Source organism: Mytilus edulis, chromosome 5 (genome assembly GCF_963676685.1).
Source record: "Mytilus edulis chromosome 5, xbMytEdul2.2, whole genome shotgun sequence".
In the NCBI taxonomy this organism is placed as follows: Eukaryota; Metazoa; Mollusca; class Bivalvia; order Mytilida; family Mytilidae; genus Mytilus; species Mytilus edulis.
Window position 1 is genome coordinate 91273010 of NC_092348.1, and position 23712 is coordinate 91296721.

Genomic DNA, 23712 nt, shown 5'->3' on the forward strand with positions numbered 1-23712 from the left:
TGTTGAGTTTTATTTGTCATTTTTTTTTTTTTTTTTTTTTTTTTTTTTTAATTATTGATCAGGTTCTGGATTTAACTGGTGCAGAACTACAAGATTTACTTCAATTTGCCAATAGAGATAATACAGTTGAAGAAGCCAGGTGGGCTACACATTGTTTGATACTGTATGCAAATGAATATGGGCAACCTAGTGGACAAGATTTAACCCAGTCACAAGATCAAGTAAGTAATTTCTAGTCCTGCACTTTGAATGTAATGTCTTGGCTGGCAGATAAAATTAAATCTATTGAATTTTACATATACAATTCTGCACATTGACTAGGATGATAAGCTTAGAAGACAAATCAATGATCGCACTAGAGAATTTCTAAAATTGTATGCCAATGAGATAATAACCTAAGAAGTAATTGGACAATGCCATCATTTATGGTCTTTGTGTGGCCTTCACTTATGAGCAACAAATTGTACCACATAACGAGCATATAAAAATATAAAATTGTCTTGTTGGTTAATACATAATTACTTGTCTTACTGTGACGTAATCCATACTGGTTGAATCCAAGTATATGTTTATTCATATTTATAAATGAAAATATTGACAACACTGTGGTAATTTACATAGAATTTTGATATTAATAGTGATTCACTGGCATTGACTGGTGTTATGTAATGTGTGGTAATAATGATACCGGTTTTGTTTCTGTTTTTAAGACCGATTTTGTTTTCTGTTTTTAAGACTCCCACTACTAGTGCTAATCCTGTCAATGTGCAGATGAGTGGTGACATTGTGCAGAGTAGTGGTGACAACAACAACAATGGGACAAATAAAAGGAAGAGGGACGATTTGGAAGACAGGATTGCTAACTTAGAGAATACTACAAAAGAAGAAGTTGTTAAGAACTTAAAGGAGAAGGTGAGGACACTTTGTCTGCAAGATAATCCTAGTGATTCACTCATATTACTTACTCTGGAGGAACTTGCTAAAGCTGCAAGACGGGTTAATCATGATGATGCCGATACCTTTGAAGAGTTAACACGTCAGGCAAACCGACATCAATTAAAATTAGATATCTCTTCTTTGTGTTTGTCCGTACTGGGTGGTAAGGTTGCGGATGCAATCACAAAAGCTGTGTCGAAGTGTTTAAAGGAAAAGCAACCTGAAAAGGATACTACTCCAAAACCTGAAGATTCGCCATTGCATAATTTATACCCGCCATACCAGGCTCCTTGTATGTATCCATACAATGCTATGCCTTACTTGCAACCGCCATATCCAGGTGGCTTTAATAAGAATTATAGGGGTAGACCCCGAAATTCTGGAAATTTTGGAAATTCTGGAATACGTCAGAGAGGTGCTTGTCTGTTTTGCGAGAGTACAAGTCATCAGATAAGAGACTGTGACAAAATGAAGGCTGCAAAGGGAAAATAATGTTTTTCGTATATTTGTATGTTCAATTAATTGGGGAATTTTAATTTATTGTGAAATATTTTGTTTTTTATTTTATTTTATTTTTTCTCTATTTGAAATGTCTTCATTTACAATTCAAGGGTCACTGATACCCTAGTGGTTCTACATGTTCCACGTGGATTGTAGGTGAAGGGGTTTCTCCTTAAAGTGCTCTTATGTTGGTTCTTGGATATAGAGAGAGTTTTATTTTCTCTTCAGAATAGTAATACATTGGGAAGTTTAAATTCATTCAACATTCATGTTCAAGAATGGGAAATGGAAAGTGGTTTTAATCCCGAAAAGGTACAAGTACGCCAAGAACCAGCATGGGTAACACTTGGAGGTGAAACTCCTTCACTTACAACACACGTTCCTTCGGCTGAAGAAGTTCTGAATGGTGCATGTGGTGTTCATTTTGATAGTGGGACTTTTCCTTTGCGTGATCCTGATCTTTTTCTAAGCGGTCAGATTCATCACCATTTGTCTAACTGGAAAGATATTCTAGTAGGGACAGATGATAAAGATATACTAAAATGGCTTATAAATGGGGTTGATGCTACAGATTTTTTCAGATACTTTAAAGGAAATTTTAAGGGTCGTTTCTATGATTCGGATATCCCTCCAAATCAATATTTTCAAAATTCAAAAATTTGTAAGCAACATGTTGATTTTATTTCAAAAGAATTATGCGAGAAAATTGCTATGGGTTCAGTTAAGCTGTTGGGAGCAGTTGGTGAATGTGAACCCCCTAGAATAGTAATGCCACTTACAGTCGAACCCAGCAAGCCACGTTTATGCCATGATGAACGTTTTTTAAATTTGTGGGTGAAAGATTTACCATTTCATCTTGAAACTTTGAAAGATATTCCTAGATTAGTACAGAAAGATGCATTAATGGTAACATATGATGAAAAGTCAGGTTATGACCATGTTAAACTTTGTCAACATTCATTTACATATTTTGGTATTCAGTTTGGGGGATTTTACATGACTTACACAACATTGCCCTTTGGTTGGAAAGCAAGCCCATTCATATACCAGTCAATAGGGATGTGTGTAACATCATATTTAAGAAAATTAAATGTACTGAATACATTATATATTGATGATAGGTTTTCAGTAACTCGAGGGGGCCCATTGCAGTCTAGTGAGGAGAAAGAGTTCGAAGGTAGGAGGTTGGTTTATGTTATGCTGGAGGTTTTGACAAGGTTAGGGTATACTCTTTCGCTTAAGAAGTGTTCATTGGTTCCAGAATTTTGTAAGAAATTTCTTGGTTTTTTCGTTGATTCGGAAAAGCAAGCATTTATTTTACCAGAGGATAAGCGGAAAAAATTTATTGAGTTGCGTGAATTTATTTTGTCTTCTAAGGAGGTAGACTTGAGAACTTTACAAAGGTTTTCTGGAAAGTGTATTAGTATGCAATTAGCTGTACCTGGCTGTAAGCTTTTTTGCAGGGAGGTGAATGCTGCTATTTCTGTTTGTATTAAATGTAGTAGGCCTGTTAGGGTATTTGGACCTCTTAAAGAGGAGATTGAATATTGGAAATTTTTGGACAAATGGGAAGGCTTCTCAAAATGGAGACCAGAATTTCATAATAAGATTGACATGGTTACAGACTCTTCAGGTTATAGATATGGGGCACTTGTGAATTTAGGTGACAACCATTTGACTATGGGTGATTATTGGTTGGCTGATGATACTAGACCTATTCATGAAAAGGAGGCTGAAGCCATTTTGAAGGCATTGCAATCTTTGGGAAAATCTTTATTAGACTCTCGGGTTGATGTATTAACTGATAGCATGGCGGTAATAGGAGCCTGGAATAGTCAAGGGAGCAAATGTCCGGCCTTGAATTGTATTATGAAGGATATATTTCAGTTGGTCGCTGGGCAAAATGTTGATTTGCATCTAAGTTTTGTTCCATCTGAACTGAATAAGGCTGATGGTCCTTCTAAAATTTTGAACACGGCTGATACTATGTTGAGTAATGCTTCATGGGTTTTAGTTGATTCTCGATTTGGTCCACATACTGTTGATCTTATGTCTTTAGACTCGAATGTAATGCAATCAGTAGACAGTAGGCCACTTAGACATTTTACCCCATGGTTAACACCAGAAACCTCTGGTGTTAATGTGTTTTCCCAAGATTTAAAGGCAGAATCTAATATGTATGTAGATCCACCCTATGTATTGATTTTTCCTTTGCTATGTTTTTTGAAGGAACAGTCAGTTTCTTGCACAGTTGTGGTACCTGAACTTTATCCAGTTCCTATGTGGTGGCCAATGTTGACTAGTTGTTCATCAACCTCCATTCTTCTAGGAGCTAGGGGTCAAAAAGGGGTTGTCAAAGCACCTTCAAGGAAAGGCTTTGTTGTTGATGAATTTGGTTTAAGATGGCCATTGTGGGCATTCAGAGTTTCTTTTTCTTGATCTTATTTTTGTTTATATTTCATGTGAAGTAATACATCTGTAATACGGATATTTCAAGTGAACTTAAAATGAATTGAATGTTTTTGTATAATTTTAATGTACCAGTGTTGCTAATCTTTTCATTTATGAAAAATATGTATATTGTTATTGGGTAATGCATGTGCATTGTATTTCTTTTGAGGTTATAAGTCCTATTAAGATATTTTAAATTTTTAATTGTTAAATTTTTTGTCATTGACCTAAAAATGGACCTTATATTTGTCATTGCAGATAAATAGTGACATTGATTTGGAAAAAATTGAGGGAAGAATGGACGAGTTAGATAAACGAATAACTTGTTCATCAGGTCACAAGAGGAAGAAAAGTTTTCAAGGTTCTTTTCTCCAATTTCTCCAAGATTTAGATTGCAAACATTTGTCAGTTTGTACACCTGATGATATTCGAAGATTTTTAATTTGGAATGATTTTTCTGGAAAAACTACTATTCACGGTGTTCATTGCAAACATTTAGGCCAAAAGGGGGAGTTTGACTGTTTTTGTCCAAAACGACTGGCTTCCGGTACAGTTGAAGGGGTGATTAATCAATTGGTTAATATATTTGATGATAATGGCTTTGGGAGATATTGGGACATTTTTTCTAAGTCTGGTAACCCTGCTTGTGCCCCCATAGTAAAAGAATATCTTAAACTAATCAGGGAAGAACAAGCCAGTGCACATGTATTGCCAAAACAAGCTAAGCCTATATTTTTATCAAAAATTAAGGCAATGTGTTCATACATTGATAGGGAAATTAAAAGTCCTGGTCTGTCATTACGGGAGAGGTATATTCTGTATAGAGATAGAGCTTGGATGAAACTACAATTTTTTGCAGGTGATAGGGCTAGTGACGTTTCTTTAGTTGTTGCTCAGGAGGTAAAAGTATTAAATGATAATAGTGGCTTGGTTTTTCAACATACGTTTGGAAAGACACTCCGAGGTGATAAGGGAAAGAGTAATACATTTGTTATTAAAAAGTGTGATGACTTGTCTATTTGTCCTGTACAAGGTCTGCTTGATTATGTTAATTTTTGCCAAGTCAGTACAGTTGATATGTCAGTAGGTTATTTGTTCAGAATAGTTTCTGAAAAAGGCAGAGTGTTGGATAAGGCTGTCAATTACTCTGTCATGTATGAGAGATTGCGTTATTACTTATCACTGTTGGGAATTTATGAAGGAGAAACCCCCCATAGATTTCGATCAGGTTGTGCAGTTACCATGGCTTTATCAGGGGCAGCTGAAAATGTAGACCAGGCAATGAAACATATTGGTTGGTTTGGCAGAACAAGTGCCGAGTACTATAGTAGAATTCATACATTAGTTGATGCAGGCAGTATTGCATTGAGATTATCTCAAGTTGCAAATGGGTCTGAAAATATTGAAACTGTATTTAAAGAACAAGCTGACTATTCTAGTTTAGTTCATGTTTTTAACAAAGAGTAAAAGTAATCTTAATTGTGATCTAGCCCTAAGATTGAGGAAGTTTAATGAAGTATTTGCACCATATTCATTGTACTTGCATTGGTAATTAAAAATGTTTCCATCGTAACTATCATTTTGATAAGTTTTATTTGAATAATTGAAATTGCACAAGTTATTATTGTTAAATTTATAAAATACCCATGCATACATTTTGTGAATCTAAGAGCAATGTATAATTATGTTATCTGTACAACACTTGTTATGTAATAAATAATATTAAGAAAGAAGATATGTTTTATTTTGAGTTTTGGGAAGAGGCATTATACTGTATTTGAGATTTTGGGTTTCATCTTCAGGAAGTCTGTAGAGTTTCTGCTACCCATAACTTAATGGAACTGTAGCAAGAAGATATTGGACACTGAGGATATGGTCATAACCTCATTGGCCAATTAACTTAGGCGGAAGTCCATGTGATTCTGTATCATTTGTTTAATATCCACTCAATGAGGAGGCAAACGTTTGACAGAATAGGCAACGTTTGTACTGTAATGTATGTTTATAGCCTGCAAGTGAAGTTATTTTAATCCCACCTCATCCCACCCATTGTCTGTTTATAGTCGTGTGGTACCAAAATGTGATATACAGGATTGTATGTGAAATGTTGAGTTATTTTTGTTTTTAATTTATTCAATGCAGAGGCACCACAAGTCCTTCTAGTCTTTGATGTTTATTGTCCATCATAATAGGAGTTGAACAATAGACATGATAGAAATCATGACACCTAATTGCTAATTTCATGACATAGACTTGATTGGTTTTGTTATACTGAGTCATTTGGATTGTTGTTTGCTTAAAAGTTAAGCATTGTCTTGTTTAGAATCTATAGGAAAGGTATATCCCCATTTTGGTACTCCAGGAGTGTTCGATATCATCTCACACCAGTTCCCTGCAGAGTTTCTGCTACCCATAACTTAATGGAACTGTAGCAAGAAGATATTGGACACTGAGGATATGGTCATACTAAAAAGAGAAATAACGAACTTTTTTATGCTATAGTTTGGATTTGTTTTCGAAACAATGACCCATTTGTTTTAGATTTGTATGTGCTATTCTTCTCAAGGTTTTAAGGGAGTTTGCTTCTTAGTTTCAAAATAATTAGCTTTTCAAAACACTAGTTAATATTGATGGATTAACAAAGGAATCAAAAGAGCAAACAAACACATGTAGGTCAATGTGCTTGTTTCCGAGATATTTGCAAATGAAATTTTGACGGGAAAAAATCCTCTCTTGACTTTTCATAGCTTTATCATTGACAAGTTTAAGTTCTCAAAACTATTTAAGAATAATAAAAAAATTATAAGACTTTAACATATTTAACAGATGGCTTATCTTAATATATGTAAAAGATTTCTAAAAAGAAAAATGGGGGTCTATGGGCAATTTTTTTAAGTCATTCAAATGGATAAAACCAGAGGATTCCGAACCTCTGACAAAAATCCTAAAACATGACAAGCGAACTTCCCTAAAAGCAAAACACAAAACATCCGTTTGATATGAGAATATTACAGTGGCACTCATAAATACGACATGAACTAAAAATGTCACTAAGAGTTTTAAACTGTCAGACAAGAGAGGGGTTTAGCTAGATATGTTGTCAGATTAAATCTTTCACATGTTCTACTTTAACAAAAAAAATGCTTGTACCAAGTAAGGCATATGACAGTCAGGTGATTTTCTTTCGTTTGTTGTGTTTAGACTTTTTAATTTCGCAACTTGATATCGAATGCTCCATTTGAACTTTGCTTGGAGTTTGGACTTATTTTATTTTTCACATTTTTGCTATTTTGGTCCTACCCAGTTATCAGTGTTTTACTGATATGAAATATCAGTGATGATGCCATTTTGTTAAAATATACTGTTTACGGTATGTAGTATCATTTCAAACACTAACAATTATTTATTCATTAGGTACCTAGATTGCCTTTCAATTGTTTTTTTTTTTAATCAATCGATTTGATTTAAATGCTCGTCAATTTGAGTTTATTATGATAATACAATGTTATCTTAAAATATGATATAAAGAGCTCTGATTTTCTTTTAAAATAATAATGGACTTTATAACTTTGAGTAAAGATTAAGTGTACCATAATGGCCATTAAAACGCCATTTTTCTAATCGTTTTAAGAGTTCAGTATTTTGTGCATTGTAACATGGTTTAAATATCAAGATGCAAAACGGCACCTCAACACTGCCATTTTGAAGGACTTTGATTATTTTTTCGGTTTTGTAGCGAATGATTGATAATAATAGCATTTTTTTCAAACCCATTGTCAAACTTGAAGTATATTTATGAGCTTTCAATTAAGTCATTTCGGCTTATGATGAGTTTCAATGTTGAATGTAACGTAAAATTTTCAATAGTATAACAAATTATCTGCAACAAATTAAAGTACTCACTAAGTTTTTATATAGTAAGAAATCTATTTTAAAAAAAACGTCGGAACAAAAATAATGGATGTTTCTCAGTCTCTGTTTTACATTTCAAACAAATTCGAGAATTTGTTTTTCTAAAAGAGCGACCAAGTCAAGGGAAACGTTACCCTAACTCTTTATTCACAAAAAAGTCAGCATAGTGAGTGATAAAAACACCACAGTCTTAACCGACAATGTCAGTATCTATTTACATACATGTAATCAATTACGTACCGTTTATGCAGATTTGTTTTAACCGAGATATGATCAAGTATATCAGATATTTAATGAACAGTAAAACATCAATTGATGGTGATGTACTTCTATAATTACATAATTCTGCCGAATTGAACTTTGAATGTTTGCATATCAGATGAACTTTAGTTTCAAAACTGTATTAATATCATTATCTTTCAATTATAAGTGCATTGAAATATTTCAGACAAATGTACTTTAATGAGTATGATTTTTATATTTTGATAGAAAAATATCTTAAAAGATATACGAAGATGTGGTATGAGTGCCAATTAGACAACTCTGCATTCAAGTCACAACTTGTAAATATAAACCATAATTGGTCAAAAAAAGGTCTTCGACACGGAGCCTTGGTTCACACAGAACAACAAGCTATAAATTAACCGAAAATGACAAGTGTAAAACAATTAAACAGGAAATCCAACGGGATAATCTATATATATAAAATAAGATCATGAAACACAAATGAACCATATTTACAAACGATGCATGAATTACTGTTATAGAAATATTTTTAAAAATACTAATAGAGGCCCAAGGCAACTGAATGAAAGTAGGAATTAGAATTTTAACGTAACGAGACCAAACGAAAACAGTACGCATCCCGCTTTTTCGGCCATACAATCTTAGGAATGGTATATGGCTTTCTACTATGTAAAAACTACTTTATTTTATCCTGTGATAAATATTTTACCCCGAGTTTTGAACTGAAAAGTGTAAAAATATATCTTTACGTTACGCTTATCATATATATTTATAAGACCGCAAAATATTTACTTGGTGTTTTTCAAGACCTTGTAAAGTTTGTCCCGTTAAGCATTATTTGAAATATATAACCCGGTATATATCACGTTCGACGAACTGTCGACAAACTCAATTTGAGTTTAATTATATATGTAGCAATGGAGTATGAGTAATACCTGATATTATCGAGATGCATACATCTTTAGAGCAGCTATAGTTCAATATCATAGAATAAACATATAAACATGTAGATACGTTAATAAAAAGTGAAATAATCACATGCACGACAGAACATTTGTAATAAACCTTAAGTAGTAAATGTGTGTTTATCCATTAATTTTAATTACAAAAGTATTCTGGGAAGCAAATCTATTGTCAGATTGATTACACCAATATCGAGTTATCTTGGTTTAAACCCTTCAATAAATATTTATCTAATCAATGAGCAAACCCTTCAACAAAAATACAAGTGCTTAATAATCTTTTTTCAAGTTTTTTTCAAATCCACTAATCTAGATTGAAAAACGTGTAACGTTGAATTTTTAAAAATGAAAAATTTATCCCGCGATATGTTCATATCCCTGTCCTTAGAGAAGATTCGTGGCGTGGGTCCTCTTTTGGTATATTTCATCTCTGAATAATATAATAATAATAGTTTTGTATTTTTTTTTATTTGAAAGAGAGTTTTTATTTTTCTTTCTTTCATCAAGGTATGAACTTGAAAAAATAAAGAAATTATAATGTTTCCTTCCATCCACTTGAATGCTTAAAAATAAGAATCTAATCACCTTAAAAAAAATTGAAAATGAATAAAAGATATTTAGGATTGGAAAATTTAGGATTGGAAAATTTAGGATTTTTATGCCTACAACCTTCATAATTTGAAATTGGAATTTGATAAGTATATTAATAAGCAAAACGAATTATCATCATAGTTTTTAAACCTAGAATTATTAGAAAGATCAAAGCAGGTATTGAGTACGGGGTTGAAGCAAACATTGTATACCTCAAAACACGGGAACCTGATAGAGCGCATGGCAACTGATGTAATTAGTAAATTACATTGAAACTATGGATTCATACCATTACAGAGCTCATGTAAATTATTGTTTTCTCAATTTGTGGACTGTTATTTGTTTTAAAATAATCGTAATATATATACAAAAATGTATATTAATAAAGAGCATCGTCCTCCGCTGTAGGATATAATCGCAGGACATGCATTAGATTGGAAAAGAGTGAGGGGGTCTTAGACTTCGGATTGTAATTTAAAAGCTTGACATATATGTATTTATTGTTATCTTTATAATACAAAGACCGTGTAAAACATGAGTGATACATGCTGAATCTAGTAAATAAGCTTTTATTATTTTCTTTTTTGCTGAGTATTTAGTACACAGTTAGATGCATGCACATTGACAGGACGTACGAGATTCAATATGGCCGAACAAAATATCTAACGAAACGAATTATATATTTTGATGAGCTTTGCATTGATTATAAACAATAATTTTGCGGGAAATAAGTGCGACCTGAACCTGGGTCGCAATTCCGAACGTTTTGAAATAGGAAAAATCCGTAGCTCTATGGTCCGCAAATAGTCAAACAATAACATAAGGACCTAAGAGCTACGGTTCCACAGCTAGGACGTACCGACCCCTCGCTATAGCCTAATCACTTGTTTTTATGGTCAAATATTTGGATTTTTGGAAGTAAGATGCTGCTTTTAGTTAAAGGAAAAAAAAGGCGAATATACAGAGAAATACGATTATTTCAGGAATTTAAAGTTTCAGTTACTTGTGATTGGGACAAAATACATAAATACATGTATTCTAATCATCCAAAGAAACTTATTTTTCTTTGAGATAATGTAATGTTGTTGATTTTAACAAATTGTCGACACGTAAAATCACTACGATTTGACCTACGACTGCCTGTTAATACTCGTAAGTTTACGATCAAACTTTCGATAAAATTCGACTAACGATTGTTTATGAAACGGTCAAAAATGACGTCCGACGTAGTACGATCTAAGATTGTCGTACGATTTTTTGTGAAACGATAGCCAGCTGAGGCCCACCTCCGTATGCGAGATTTTCTTGCGGCAATGAAGACCAATTGGTGGTTTTTGGCTATAACCTGCACTTTGGTCAGGTTGTTGTCTCTTTGACATATTCCCCATTTGCATTCTCAATTTTATTACTGTCATTAGTACCCAGACTTGTAGTATGTGTAGGTATCATGAATAGAAACGCATATGGGGGAAGTAATGCGAAAACAGCCTTTGGTTTTAGACACGAATATTTATTCTAAAGGGTAAATGCTACATAAAAAGGCCTGAAATTACATTGATTGCAACGACTTTATCTGTTCTTGCAATCTTTTTCGCTTTCAATTTTTGTGATTAAATGTTTTTTTTTAATGTCTCATAGTAAAAGTGGTATCAGATGTTGCATTACAAAAACAAATTGAAATCCAGTTTTCGACCTTTTAAGATAAAATCACTATTTCCGAAGTGACAAAATTATGTAAAAGCACTTTAATGTCATTTGATTTTCAACTCGTTATATCATAGGTTTTGCACACTGTTAAATAACCCGCTACGCGCGTTATTCAGTGTGCAACAAATTCTTTATGTTATCTCATGCGTCGATAAACCATTGTATCAACTGAAATCACAAGTTAACAATTGTTTTATTATATGACTTTTTATCTTTCTCCAATTTTCTAGTATTTGTTCAAAAACTTTAATTGGTTATCAAAGGTACCAGGAATATAATTTAATACGCCAGACGTGCGTTTCGACTACATAAATAAAGGCAACAGTAGTATACCGCTGTTCAAAACTCATAAATCCATGGACAAAAAACAAAATCGGGATAACAAACTAAAACCGAGGGAAACGCATTAAATATAAGAGGAAAACAACGACATAACACTAAAATGTAACACATATAGACAAAATCCCACGAGAATAACAAATATAACATATATATATAACATCAAAACCAAATACATGAATTTGGGATAGACAAGTACCGTGACACGTCTTATCGCAATGTGAATTTACACTCAAAAATAAGAGAAAACAAACGACACAACGTTATAATGTAATACACACAGAAACGAACCATAATATAACAATGACCATATTCCTGACTTGGTACAGGGCATTTTTAAAGGAAAAAATGGTGGGTTGAACCTGGTTGCCAAAACTCGCACTTTTATGGCCATGTGAAATATAACATTAAAATGACAACACAGGACTACAATATAAATAAATTGGAGAACACAATTGACAAAGAATCACACGAACAACAGCCAACAAAAGGCAACAAGTTCAAAATTTTAATACGCCAGAAGTGTATTTTGTCCACACAAGACCTATGTGTGACGCACAGATACAAAAGTTTGAAAGCCGAAACGAGTACAAAGTTGAACAGCATCGAGGACCAAAAGATCAAAAAGGTTGTGCCAAAAACGGCAAGGGTTTTCTGTTAAGTTACCAGAAAATCCCTATAATTTAGAGTAATTTATACTTTTGCAAACAGTAAATTTAATAAAATGAATATTCAAAAGATGTACATGATAAAGCTGAAGTATTAACTAATTACAGGAAACAACTGAAATACATTTACATAACCAGACATTTGAAACACAAAAGTAGACACATCCGAATACGTTTAAACCTCTACGCCAAGTGACGTCCTATTTGACTCATAAGACTCATCAGTGACTCTCAGATCAAAATAGTTATAAACTTTAAGCCAACTAAGTACAAAGATGAAGAGCATTAACTAAAAACAAATACACAAAAGAAAAAGAAAAAAAGAGAAAAATACTCCGAAAACAAGAAGAAAAAGAAAAAAAATAGCGAATTTTAGTTAGGTACACGGACTCTGTTCCAACTTATATTTACTTCTTAGATTTTTGGCGCGGTGAATCTAACGTTTTATCAATCAGGATTTCATATGGTATTAGCCAATTAAAAAAAACTGAAAAAAGTTTGCCATAAAATGATAACAAATATTGCCGAAATGTGAATCTGATGTAGGAAAACTTGGAAAGTGTTATGGTATTTGAATGTATGATATAAAATGTCAATTACTTTTAAGATTTTCAACTGCGTTCTACATTATTTTCACGAACAATGTGTTGCAAATTAAATAATTAGATTATTCAATTTTTAGACTTTGTAAGATCAGCAATTGTTTGGAATGAACACCTACATGTACTGTAAATATATATTTATATAAACGACAAAGGACATTACTTCATTTCAATAATAATTTCATGTTACCTCGCATGATAAAATTCTCTGAAGATACATTAAATTTAGTTCCATAGTTTATAAAGAGCATTTTGCTATCAGTGTTAAACTTAATATCATATGACAGAAATCATGTCTCTAAGGTGAACGGCTTCCTATTAAGTTCAGTACTAACATGCCAAACTGTCATTATGTTTATGAAAGTGAGTATATTTGTTAATTTTATATAATGATTCATGATGGTACCCTTTTTTTAAATATTTTAGCTTCAAACCTTCGGGACTATTTTATGTTCAAAACATTGAACATAGAAACTAATCGATATTGTTTTTAATCTAAACTCAGATAAAAACAAATCCTTCTAGATTAAAAGTTCAACAAATAACTTCATTTAGAACACTCAAAAGAGTTTTTGAGTATTCCAACGGTTTTGCAAAAAGTAAAATCACAAAAATACCCGACAAAATTCAAAAAGGAAAGTTCCTATTAGAATGGCAAAATCAAAATCCAAGACTTAGACTTAGTACAGACATTTTCTTATGCAGAAAATGGTGGATTAAACCTGTCTTTAAAGCTAGCTAAACCTCTCACTTGTATGACAGTCAGTCACATCAAAAACTGCGGCTAAAGAGGCCTTGCAAATTTTCAAATCGGTTTATATTTGAACAAAACAAAGAATATTGCTATCTGATTTTGTAATAAAATAAAACATGGAAATTATGTTGAGATGTTATGAAACAATGATAAATCATAAATCTTATTATTAAATGTATTTCGCTATCAGCAAACTATTTTAATTGACGCACTTTTAATCCATGGAAGTACATTAAAATTCAAACTAAAACAAAGTAGATTAAATTCTTATTCATGCGTTCATCGCCTCTATAGAAATCAATCACGTTATAAATTTTATTGTTAAAATAGGAATCTACCAATTTCTCGACTAAAAAATTTATTTCTAAGTTATGAATTCTGAAATATGTTTAATTTCCTATGGGCTCTGTAAAAATGACCCATGCAGATAGATGATCGATGTATATTTAGTAATTTCCGTTTTTGTATATGTTTGTCCCTTCTCCTATAATAGTTTTCGTACTATTGTCATTTCCGATGTGTTTCCTTGTATGACTTTATCGGATAGTTATTTTAGGATTGTACACGAATCTTTAATACAGCTAACAGATTTTATGTTATGATTGATTTTTGTAATTAAATATTTAAACACAGTCCAAAACCAAATGAAATATAAGAGGTCAATATACGGTCTTTGACAATGAAAACATGACTTTTACAACAAATTATATGTTACATAGTGTGCAATTGTCTTGTTACGAGCAATTGCATACTGTGTAACGAGTTTATACTGATTTTGTTATATTACATATTATTATAATTCAATTAAATTATTAGGACAATATCAACCAATAAAATTGAGAAAGGAAATGGTGAATATGTCAAAGCGACAACCACCCGACCATAGAGCAAACAACAGCCGAAGGCAACCAATGGGTCTTCAATGTAGCGAGAATTCCCGCACCCGTAGGTGTCCTTCAGCTGGCCCCTAAAATATGCATAATAGTACAGTGATAATGGACGTCATACTAAACTCCGAATTATACACAAGAAACTAAAATTTAAAATCATACAAGACTAACAAAGGCCAGAGGCTCCTGACTTGGGACAGGCGCAAAATTGCGGCGGGGTTAAACATGTTTATGAGATCTCAACCCTCCCCCTATACCTCTAGCCAATGTAGAAAAGTAAAAGAATAACAATACGCACATTAAAATTCAGTTCAAGAGAAGTCCGAGTCTGATGTCAAAAGATGTAACAAAAGAAAATAAATAAAATGACAATAATACATAAATAACAACAGACTACTAGCAGTTAACTGACATGCCAGCTCCAGACCTCAATTAAACTGATTGAAAGATTATGTCTTCATCATATGAATATCAGGTACAATCCCTCCCGTTAGGGGTTTAGTATCATACTATCATAAAATATATGAGAAGAACATAACCCGTGTCATGCCAACAACTGTTTTTTTAGAAATAAATGTGTTTAGTTCCGATGCAAAGACCCTATCAGTGAATCAATGTTAAGGCCAAAATATGCAATCTTTAATGACCTGACAACAGTATCGTAACTATATCCCCTTTTAATAAGTCTATTTAAAGGTTTTGTTAGTTTCTGAGGAGAATACTGACATTTTTGTGCTTTATAAAGAATATTTCCATAAAATTTTGGATGTGAAATACCTGAACGTATAAGATGTCTGCATGTTGAGTTATATTTACGAATTATTTCCTTATACCGGTGATAAAATTTAGTAAATGTTTTGACCAGTTTGTGATATCGAAAACCCTGGTGTAATAATTTTTCAGTAATACATAAATTTCTCTCGCTAAAATCTAATACATTGTTACATACACGAGCGAATCGTACAAGTTGAGATATATAAACACCATAAGATGGTGACAAGGGAACGTCACCATCTAAAAATGGATAATTAACAATAGGAAATGAAAAATCATCTCTTTTATCATAAATTTTTGTATTAAGCTTCCCGTTTATGATATAGATATCAAGATCGAGGAAAGGGCAGTGGTCATTGTTATCATTAGCTTTATTTAAAGTAAGTTCTACAGGATAAATTTCTTTAGTATACATACTGAAGTCGTCATTATTTAGAGCCAATATATCATCCAAATATCTAAAAGTATTGTTAAATTTTTGTATCAAATGTTGTTTTGATGGGTCTTTGCTAATTTTAGTCATAAATTGTAACTCAAAACAATACAAAAACAGGTCCGCAATAAGTGGTGCACAGTTAGTCCCCATTGGAATTCCAATAACTTGACGATATACGGAATCTCCAAAGCGAACAAAAATGTTATCAAGTAAAAATTCAAGTGCATAAATAGTATCAAAGCATGTCCAATTGACATAGTTCTTTTGTTTATTGCTACTAAAAAATGATCTAAAAGAGTTTGAACATATGTACTCGCATTCCGACTTTTTAAATGCCCAGTTAATTAGGGATGTGAATTTTTTCTTAATAAGAATATGAGGCAAAGTGGTATATAGGGTAGAAAAATCAAAACTTTGAACAGATTCAAAATCACCAATATATGCATGCAATTTATCAAGTACTTCCAACGAGTTTTTGACACTCCAAAAGTAATTAATTCCACTATTTTCAAAGGCCTTATTTGAACAATTTATTATCAGGTTTTTTATTGTACCAAGTGTACTAGTAAGTAAAACAGACAATTTAGTAGTTGAACAATGGCTGGAAGATGAAATAAATCTATATTTGTAAGGTTTTTTGTGCAGCTTCGGAAGCCAGTACATAGTTGGGACTTTCATTGTGTTTGGTTCTGCTTGTAAAGAAGTAGCTAAAAGTTTATGTTTGTTACAGATGTCGTTTTCTGAAAATGAAGTCAGTTGGAATGTTGGTGAATTCGTGATTTCCTTTTGCAGAACTTCTATATAAAATTTACGTCAAACAATAATGATATTATTCGCAGCTTTATCAGCCGGGACAAAAACAAATTCCTTGGCTAGTTCTGTTAGTTTATTTTTGATACGCGAAATAGGGTTTTTATAGTTTTTGTTGAGGGTAAAATGTTCTTTAAAATGTTGTATTCGAATATCAACTATCTTCATTACTGAATTAAAAAAAGAGTCCAAAGATTTTTTGTCAGCTTTTTCCCGTTTTACCCATTTCAAACAGTAGGCGCGGAGTGAGTCGTTGATGATATTACGACACTCATTCCAGTTAATAGTTGACGGGGGACGATATTTAGGTCCTTTACTGAGGAATGATTTTAACTCTCGGTCGCGAACGATGTTAAGGTCTCCTGTTATAACATGGGAAATTGGTCCATAGGTGTATTCTGAATTACTGCAATTACACGACATAGGTGTATTTTCAGTGATATTTACATCTTTACACAATTGGCTATAATTAAACACATATTTTCGGGTGGATTTCTTGTAAATATAACAAATGAGAGGGAGTTCAGTATTATCAAAATATCCAGGAATTTGGTCTTTAACAGAATGGTCGTTAAAAATACCGGCAATATTTACAAAATCAAAACCTTTATTGACATACTTTATTTTAATAAAATGTTTTTTATGATCTTCAGGGCGATCAATTTTTGGAAACAGTTTAGAATAACAATATGCCATTATAATTTGGACAATTTCATACTTAGGACTGTAATATGAAATTGTGTTGCAATCCTCTAAAATTTTATTTAATTTATTTATAGGTAAAGAACAAAGCTTGGTTAACAGATAATGTCTGCCGTTGTTTTTTGAAATGGAAATTAGGTCCGAAATATTTGCATGGTTGGTCCGAAATTTTCTTTGATTGCGATTTTTTCTGCGTCCATGAGAACGATTTTTACGAACAGTTTTAGAAACTATATCCAAAATGTTAACAGAATCGGTTCTTGATATATTGCCAATTCCCATGATATTATCATTAAGACCGAGAGGGTAGACTGTCTGTAATTTTTTAATCCAATTTAATTCATTTATTTTTCGTGATCGTACAAACTTGGAATGAGATTCACCAGGCTGCTTATTTACTACTTCTAAAGGTTGAACTGTTAAATATTTAATAGGATGACTGTGCTTCTTAAGATGTTGATAAATGATACTTTTGAATTTATTGGGTCTTTTAAAACGATACAGGTGTTCTTGCGTGCGTTTAGATAAATATCGCCCAGTTTCACCTACGTACTGAATACCGCATCCCGGTTTGTTTCATGTGAGTAAATAAATAATACTGTTTGTTTTTCAAGTAATATCAGTTTCAAAATTTAGAGAAAATGTGCGACCATTAAATGTGGACCTTACTGTATTGTAGGTGGAAAGACGGGGACACGTAAGTCATTTTTTGGCATGACACTTATCGATAGAAGGGTAACCACGATTTTTATTGTTAAAAACGTTAGCTATTGTAGTATTTTTAGATAAGCGATTCTGAAGATTGAGACGTGTAGATACCCTTTGAACGAGTTTAGTATTTAATATTTTTCCATTTCTAAGCTTCATATTTGTTTTTTGGTATGTAGATTTATTACAAAGGAGCAAAGACTGGCGTCCAGAATATGAACCATCACACAGTAGATTAAATTGTGTAAAAATGATAAAACTGTTCGGCTCAAGACGTCAAATGCTTATTGTCATAAGTTACCCGACAAATTTAACAAAAGATAGGGTATATCAAGGTAGCGACTGACGTCTGACTAAATAGATGAATGGGGCTGAATATTAAAATACTACTTTTTGATAGATATTACTAAAGTAATGAACATAGAGAAGTTCTCGCTCGGACACACACTCCATAATCTAGTATAATATAAGAGCATAAACCTTAAGCACGGGGAGGCACTCTACTGTCTCCACACGGCACTAAAGACAAACTCTGTAAAAAATAAAATTGAGAAAGGAAATGGTGAATATGTCAAAGCGACAACCACCCGACCATAGAGCAAACAACAGCCGAAGGCAACCAATGGGTCTTCAATGTAGCGAGAATTCCCGCACCCGTAGGTGTCCTTCAGCTGGCCCCTAAAATATGCATAATAGTACAGTGATAATGGACGTCATACTAAACTCCGAATTATACACAAGAAACTAAAATTTAAAATCATACAAGACTAACAAAGGCCAGAGGCTCCTGACTTGGGACAGGCGCAAAATTGCGGCGGGGTTAAACATGTTTATGAGATCTCAACCCTCCCCCTATACCTCTAGCCAATGTAGAAAAGTAAAAGAATAACAATACGCACATTAAAATTCAGTTCAAGAGAAGTCCGAGTCTGATGTCAAAAGATGTAACAAAAGAAAATAAATAAAATGACAATAATACATAAATAACAACAGACTACTAGCAGTTAACTGACATGCCAGCTCCAGACCTCAATTAAACTGATTGAAAGATTATGTCTTCATCATATGAATATCAGGTACAATCCCTCCCGTTAGGGGTTTAGTATCATACTATCATAAAATATATGAGAAGAACATAACCCGTGTCATGCCAACAATTTAGATATGTAATCCTAAACCGTGGAAAATATTAAAAAGCAACAAAATAAAATATTAGGTCAATGTTATAAGGGAGACTATTTCCAATTGACGTAATAAAAAATTGTACTGAAATTTATCAGGATATTTTAAGCTAACGAAATTGCGAGCAATAGTACTCTAAATCAGGATCATAATCTTTATACGGCGTCGCGAAGGTAAAATCTGCGATGTAATGTTTAAGCAACTTTTAAAGATTTGAAATCAATAATATGTTTTTAAGATTCAAGATTCAAGATAATGTAGCCATCCCTTTAAAAAAAAAACTCCTTGAAAACGGCTCTATAGAATTTAACTGTGCACATTTTTTCTACGAGAATTTAACTAATACTTGAGTTTTATTTAACTAACTGTTGACTTTTCAATTTCTGATTAATTTAGTTGGTTAAACTATTTGTAAACAGATGACAATATTCCACAACACTTGCAAAATTACTTCCACGGGACATAGAGTTATGCACCTGCTATATCGACTTGTGATCTGACTGTATAATTGCAAAGTTTTAAATGCCAAAACAGGAATTTTAATTTCCCTGTGAGACAACAACCGACATGTCTAGGAGACTCAAATATACAACAAATACGTGCATCGCGTAGTGTTTTGTTTGGTCTTTATGCACTTAAGACATAAACGTTCACTGTGGTTTACAAAATTGAAAGAATCAGAGCCATAGTTAATCCCAATCGGGATATCAATCATTTAATTGTTTACTATACACAAAATAACGAGCATTTATAATATCAAGCAATAGCTAATCATTTTTTTTTTTGGTAATTCAAATGTGTAGCTTTATAATGTGGTTTATAAAGATATCAATATCATACCAACAACACCGTTATTTATATGATCCTTGAGCGTACGAGCATTTAGACTTTATTGCCTTTAAAGATATATAATGGAACCAACTAAACAATGGAATAGCAGAACTGCAAATGTAGTAATATAATTTGGAAAAAATAGTGTGATGGTAAATCAGTAACGGTCTAACAAACAAAAAAAGTACACTTTAACAATGCATCGATTAAGTGGGTTCTGTAAAGTATTTTGAAAAATTCTAACTACTATTGATGAAAGATGATATGTTAATAGAGATCAAGGACAAAAAGCTTGCGTTCCACTAGAGCATTTCTCTACAAACAGTATGGACTTCGCTTCTTTAATTCATACGGGTGGATTTTTTTTCAACCCCAAAAGTTGCGGACGAACATTGCTACAGGCGTGTCTGCGAACTTCGTGCATTACACGGAATATTTATTTGTATCCGTGATTATCTTAATTAATTTTGTACAACACTTTATAATAATTAACAACACCTTGAACACGAATCACACAATTTACATATATTCTAATAACATCACACAATTTAGATTATTATCTTCTTTTTTTTTAATTATTAAACTTTTGCATGGCAAATGTGATCGAACGAAGGACTAGCTGTTGTCACCAGTAACACGTGTAAAACATGCCGTGTATGAAACAGTATGTGTTATTGCTTACCTAACGTTAAGGAGATGTAGTTTGTAGTATTGTATTGCTTACCTGGCGTCTAGAATATACAGCTGTCCGTTTTCGTTTGTCAATAGATCTTCTCCGCCGAGAACAATATATAGTTGTATTGTATAACATATGCACAATAGATGAATATAACACCGCAGTGATCACCAACGGTACAATATAAAAAATAACAAGGTCTATCATATAGTATACCCTGTATTGTTTTCTCTCTAGTCTATAACTACAGGATTGCATCGTTTCACCCTTTTGGTTTATATCACATGTAATTTCACTAAGACCTAACCAAGGTGCACAATACATCAGAGCAAAACACCAGAGTCCTATTATTATTTTCTTTGCACGTTCTGTTGTGCACATGATTTGAGCTTTCATTGGATGGCATATAGCAATGTATCTTTCAATTGTAAAGGCTGTTATAGAAAGCGCTGATGCGTTAGCTCCAAAATATTGCACGAAAACCATTATTGAGCATAAAACGTGACCATACGGCCATTCGGCGCGCATAAAGAACGGTTCAGCTGTAGCGGGTAAGGCGGCTGATAATAATAACAACATGTCAGCGAAGGCGAGACTTAAAAGATAACAATTTGTAGTCGTATGCATACTGCGGCGTTTGATGACGACAGTTATAACAAGAATATTTCCAACAAACCCCATTACAAAAATAGCAGTTAGTAAAATCACAGCTACTACTACGTAACATGGCGAATAATGTTCAAAATCCACTACACACATGCATTCCGTCTTATTACCGTTTGTTATGTTACATGTAATGTTTTCCGAACCGTCCCCAGACTCCATCTGAAAGTAATGACACTGCAGTTAAAAGTTAGATTAAGATGAACTTTGTTGACGTTATATGTAATCACTACCGCGAAGTATCCATGTACAGACAATTTTTATAGAATAAATTCCTTATTCAGAAAAACGTTTCGCGTATCCATAACAAAAAATAAACACTATTTTGTAACAACAAATGGTTTATTTTTTCTCAGTTTAGATACAAGGGATGATACTTTTCCTAATTTCCTCCAATCCGTGACATTGTTGCTTTACGTGGTATTATAGTAATTCAAGATTTTGCTACCACAGATCAATAATGTAATGTTTTTCTTCTTCTTCTGATAGAGATGAAACGTTTTATAAATATTTCAAGTGAATCCTGATAGAGATGAAATGTTTTATAAATAATTAGAATGAATCGTGAAACAGTTTATAAATTATTCAACGTGATCCAATGCAGATGAAACGTTTTATAACTAATTCATACGTGATTGAATATACTGTGTAATTTGTAATTTGTATTTATTAACCTTTTTTATTTTTTAAAACTTCATCAATGCGTCTCTAATAAGTTCTGCTTTGATCTTCATAAGAGTGGCTCTGTATTTATACATCCCGTCATTAAGGTTTCGTGTCATGGTTGTTAATATATTTGTTTGTTTCTAGAGTGATTTAGATGATAATACAATGTTGCACCCTTATTATTGACATTTTTTCTATTTTTTCAATTTGATTGTCCCGACATCTTTGTCAATATATTGAAATTTTATGCGACTGGCATACAAGTGATAGGTTTAGCTAGCTTTAAAACAAGGTTTAATCCACCGTGTTCTACATAAGAAAATGCCTATACCAAGCTAGGCATATGACAGTTGTATCCATTCATTTGATGTGTTTGAGATTTTGATTTTGCCATTTGATTAGGGGCTTTCCTATTAGAATTTTCGTCGGAATTAAGTATTTTTGTGATTTTACTTTTCAGAAAGACACTGCTTTATACTGCTAGTATAGTGATATGTCATATAAAAAAAATATTACAGGTTTAAAATAATGCATTTAAGTTGAGCATACAAGAATGTCAAATCAGATATTGAAAACTTTGCTAGAATTAATCGTCAAACAAATATTGTCATAAATATTTTTTCTGAAGTCAGCATTATTATTACTCATGATAACATAAACACACCCTGTGGTCAGAATTCCTAATAGATGAAATTGAATTTTATGAATGTCCCAACGGCGTCTTATCAAACAGCAAAATCAAAACCCCAAACACTTAAATGAATGGAAAACAATTGTCATATGCTTGACTTGGTACACAACAATGTCCATATGTAAAAATGATGAACTGGTTTTATAAAACCTCTAACTTGTTAGACAGTTGCATCACATTCCATGTCCATTTGTTGTAAAACAATCAAGGTACATGTATATTAGAATCATCCCTTATTGTTGTGTGTATCATATGTTTGAAATTAATAACCAATATATAGCTAATAAAATACTATTACATATACATAGCAAATAAAGTTCATGGACTGTCATCAACTAAATCACCGCATTAGACTACTCCGATGACCAACGCGACGGGTTTCAAATACGGAGCAGGGTAGGACTCTGAAATCACATAAGGTTGTGTTGAATATCTTGCAGATAGACGGTGTGTATTGTAGGCTGTTGTTAGTTGTCCAGTAGTTTTCGTTTTTACAAATGCTGTTGTCAGCTTGTCGTCGACTTATATATCCTTTTAGTATCTTCTGACTCTCTGTTCTTATCATGTATTAGTTAAACTACTTTTTATTAAGTTACTTAAGAACGATCAGGAAAATATTGTCTATTCATTTAATTTCCTCAGTGTCATTAATTGTATTGCATGCTATTTACTTTGTTAATATCTGATGTGTTGGTATTAATTTTATATTAAAAAGAAACTAATTTTAAACTTACTATACATCAAAATTACATGCATTCAAATGGCCCTTCAAAACGACTTTGAACTGCAACTATTTCAGCAAATAAATAGCCGGTTTTTTTTTTATTTACTACTTACTGACCGTAATTGATTTTGTCAGTTTTCAAAATTTCTTACAGCTCAGTAATGAAAGTGTAAAAAGCTAATATGACATGATCAAAGAGGGACGAAAGATACCAAAGGGACAGTCAAACTCATAAATCTAAAACAAACTGACAACGCCATGGCTTAAAATGAAAAAGACAAACAGAAAAA

The 23712-nt window shown here is 32.6% G+C and overlaps 2 protein-coding genes across 2 annotated transcripts in view; one reads left to right on the forward strand and one right to left on the reverse strand.

The window, feature by feature from the left end:
- The window catches only part of LOC139524804 (thyrotropin-releasing hormone receptor-like), a 95462-nt gene extending 73699 nt beyond the window's left edge, over positions 1-21763 (reverse strand). Inside the window, exon 1 of the mRNA XM_071319888.1 lies at positions 20727-21763. Within this exon, the coding sequence (XP_071175989.1) occupies positions 20727-21503 (777 nt within the window). The 5' untranslated portion in view covers positions 21504-21763. The remainder of the gene's footprint in view (positions 1-20726) is intronic.
- LOC139524803 (uncharacterized) lies at positions 48-5711 on the forward strand. Its single transcript, XM_071319887.1, has 3 exons — positions 48-221; positions 736-912; positions 4147-5711. Exons 2-3 carry the CDS (start codon positions 772-774, stop codon positions 5353-5355), a joined length of 1350 nt encoding a protein of 449 aa, XP_071175988.1. The 5' UTR covers positions 48-221; positions 736-771; the 3' UTR covers positions 5356-5711.
- Positions 21764-23712: the final 1949 nt, after the last annotated feature.

Bases quoted from the DNA above. Each gene is read 5' to 3' on its own strand.
- LOC139524803 (XM_071319887.1), top strand. From the start codon at position 772: ATGAGTGGTGACATTGTGCAGAGTAGTGGTGACAACAACAACAATGGG. The intron at 913-4,146 runs GTGAGGACACTT...TTGTCATTGCAG, and splicing joins TTAAGAACTTAAAGGAGAAG to ATAAATAGTGACATTGATTT.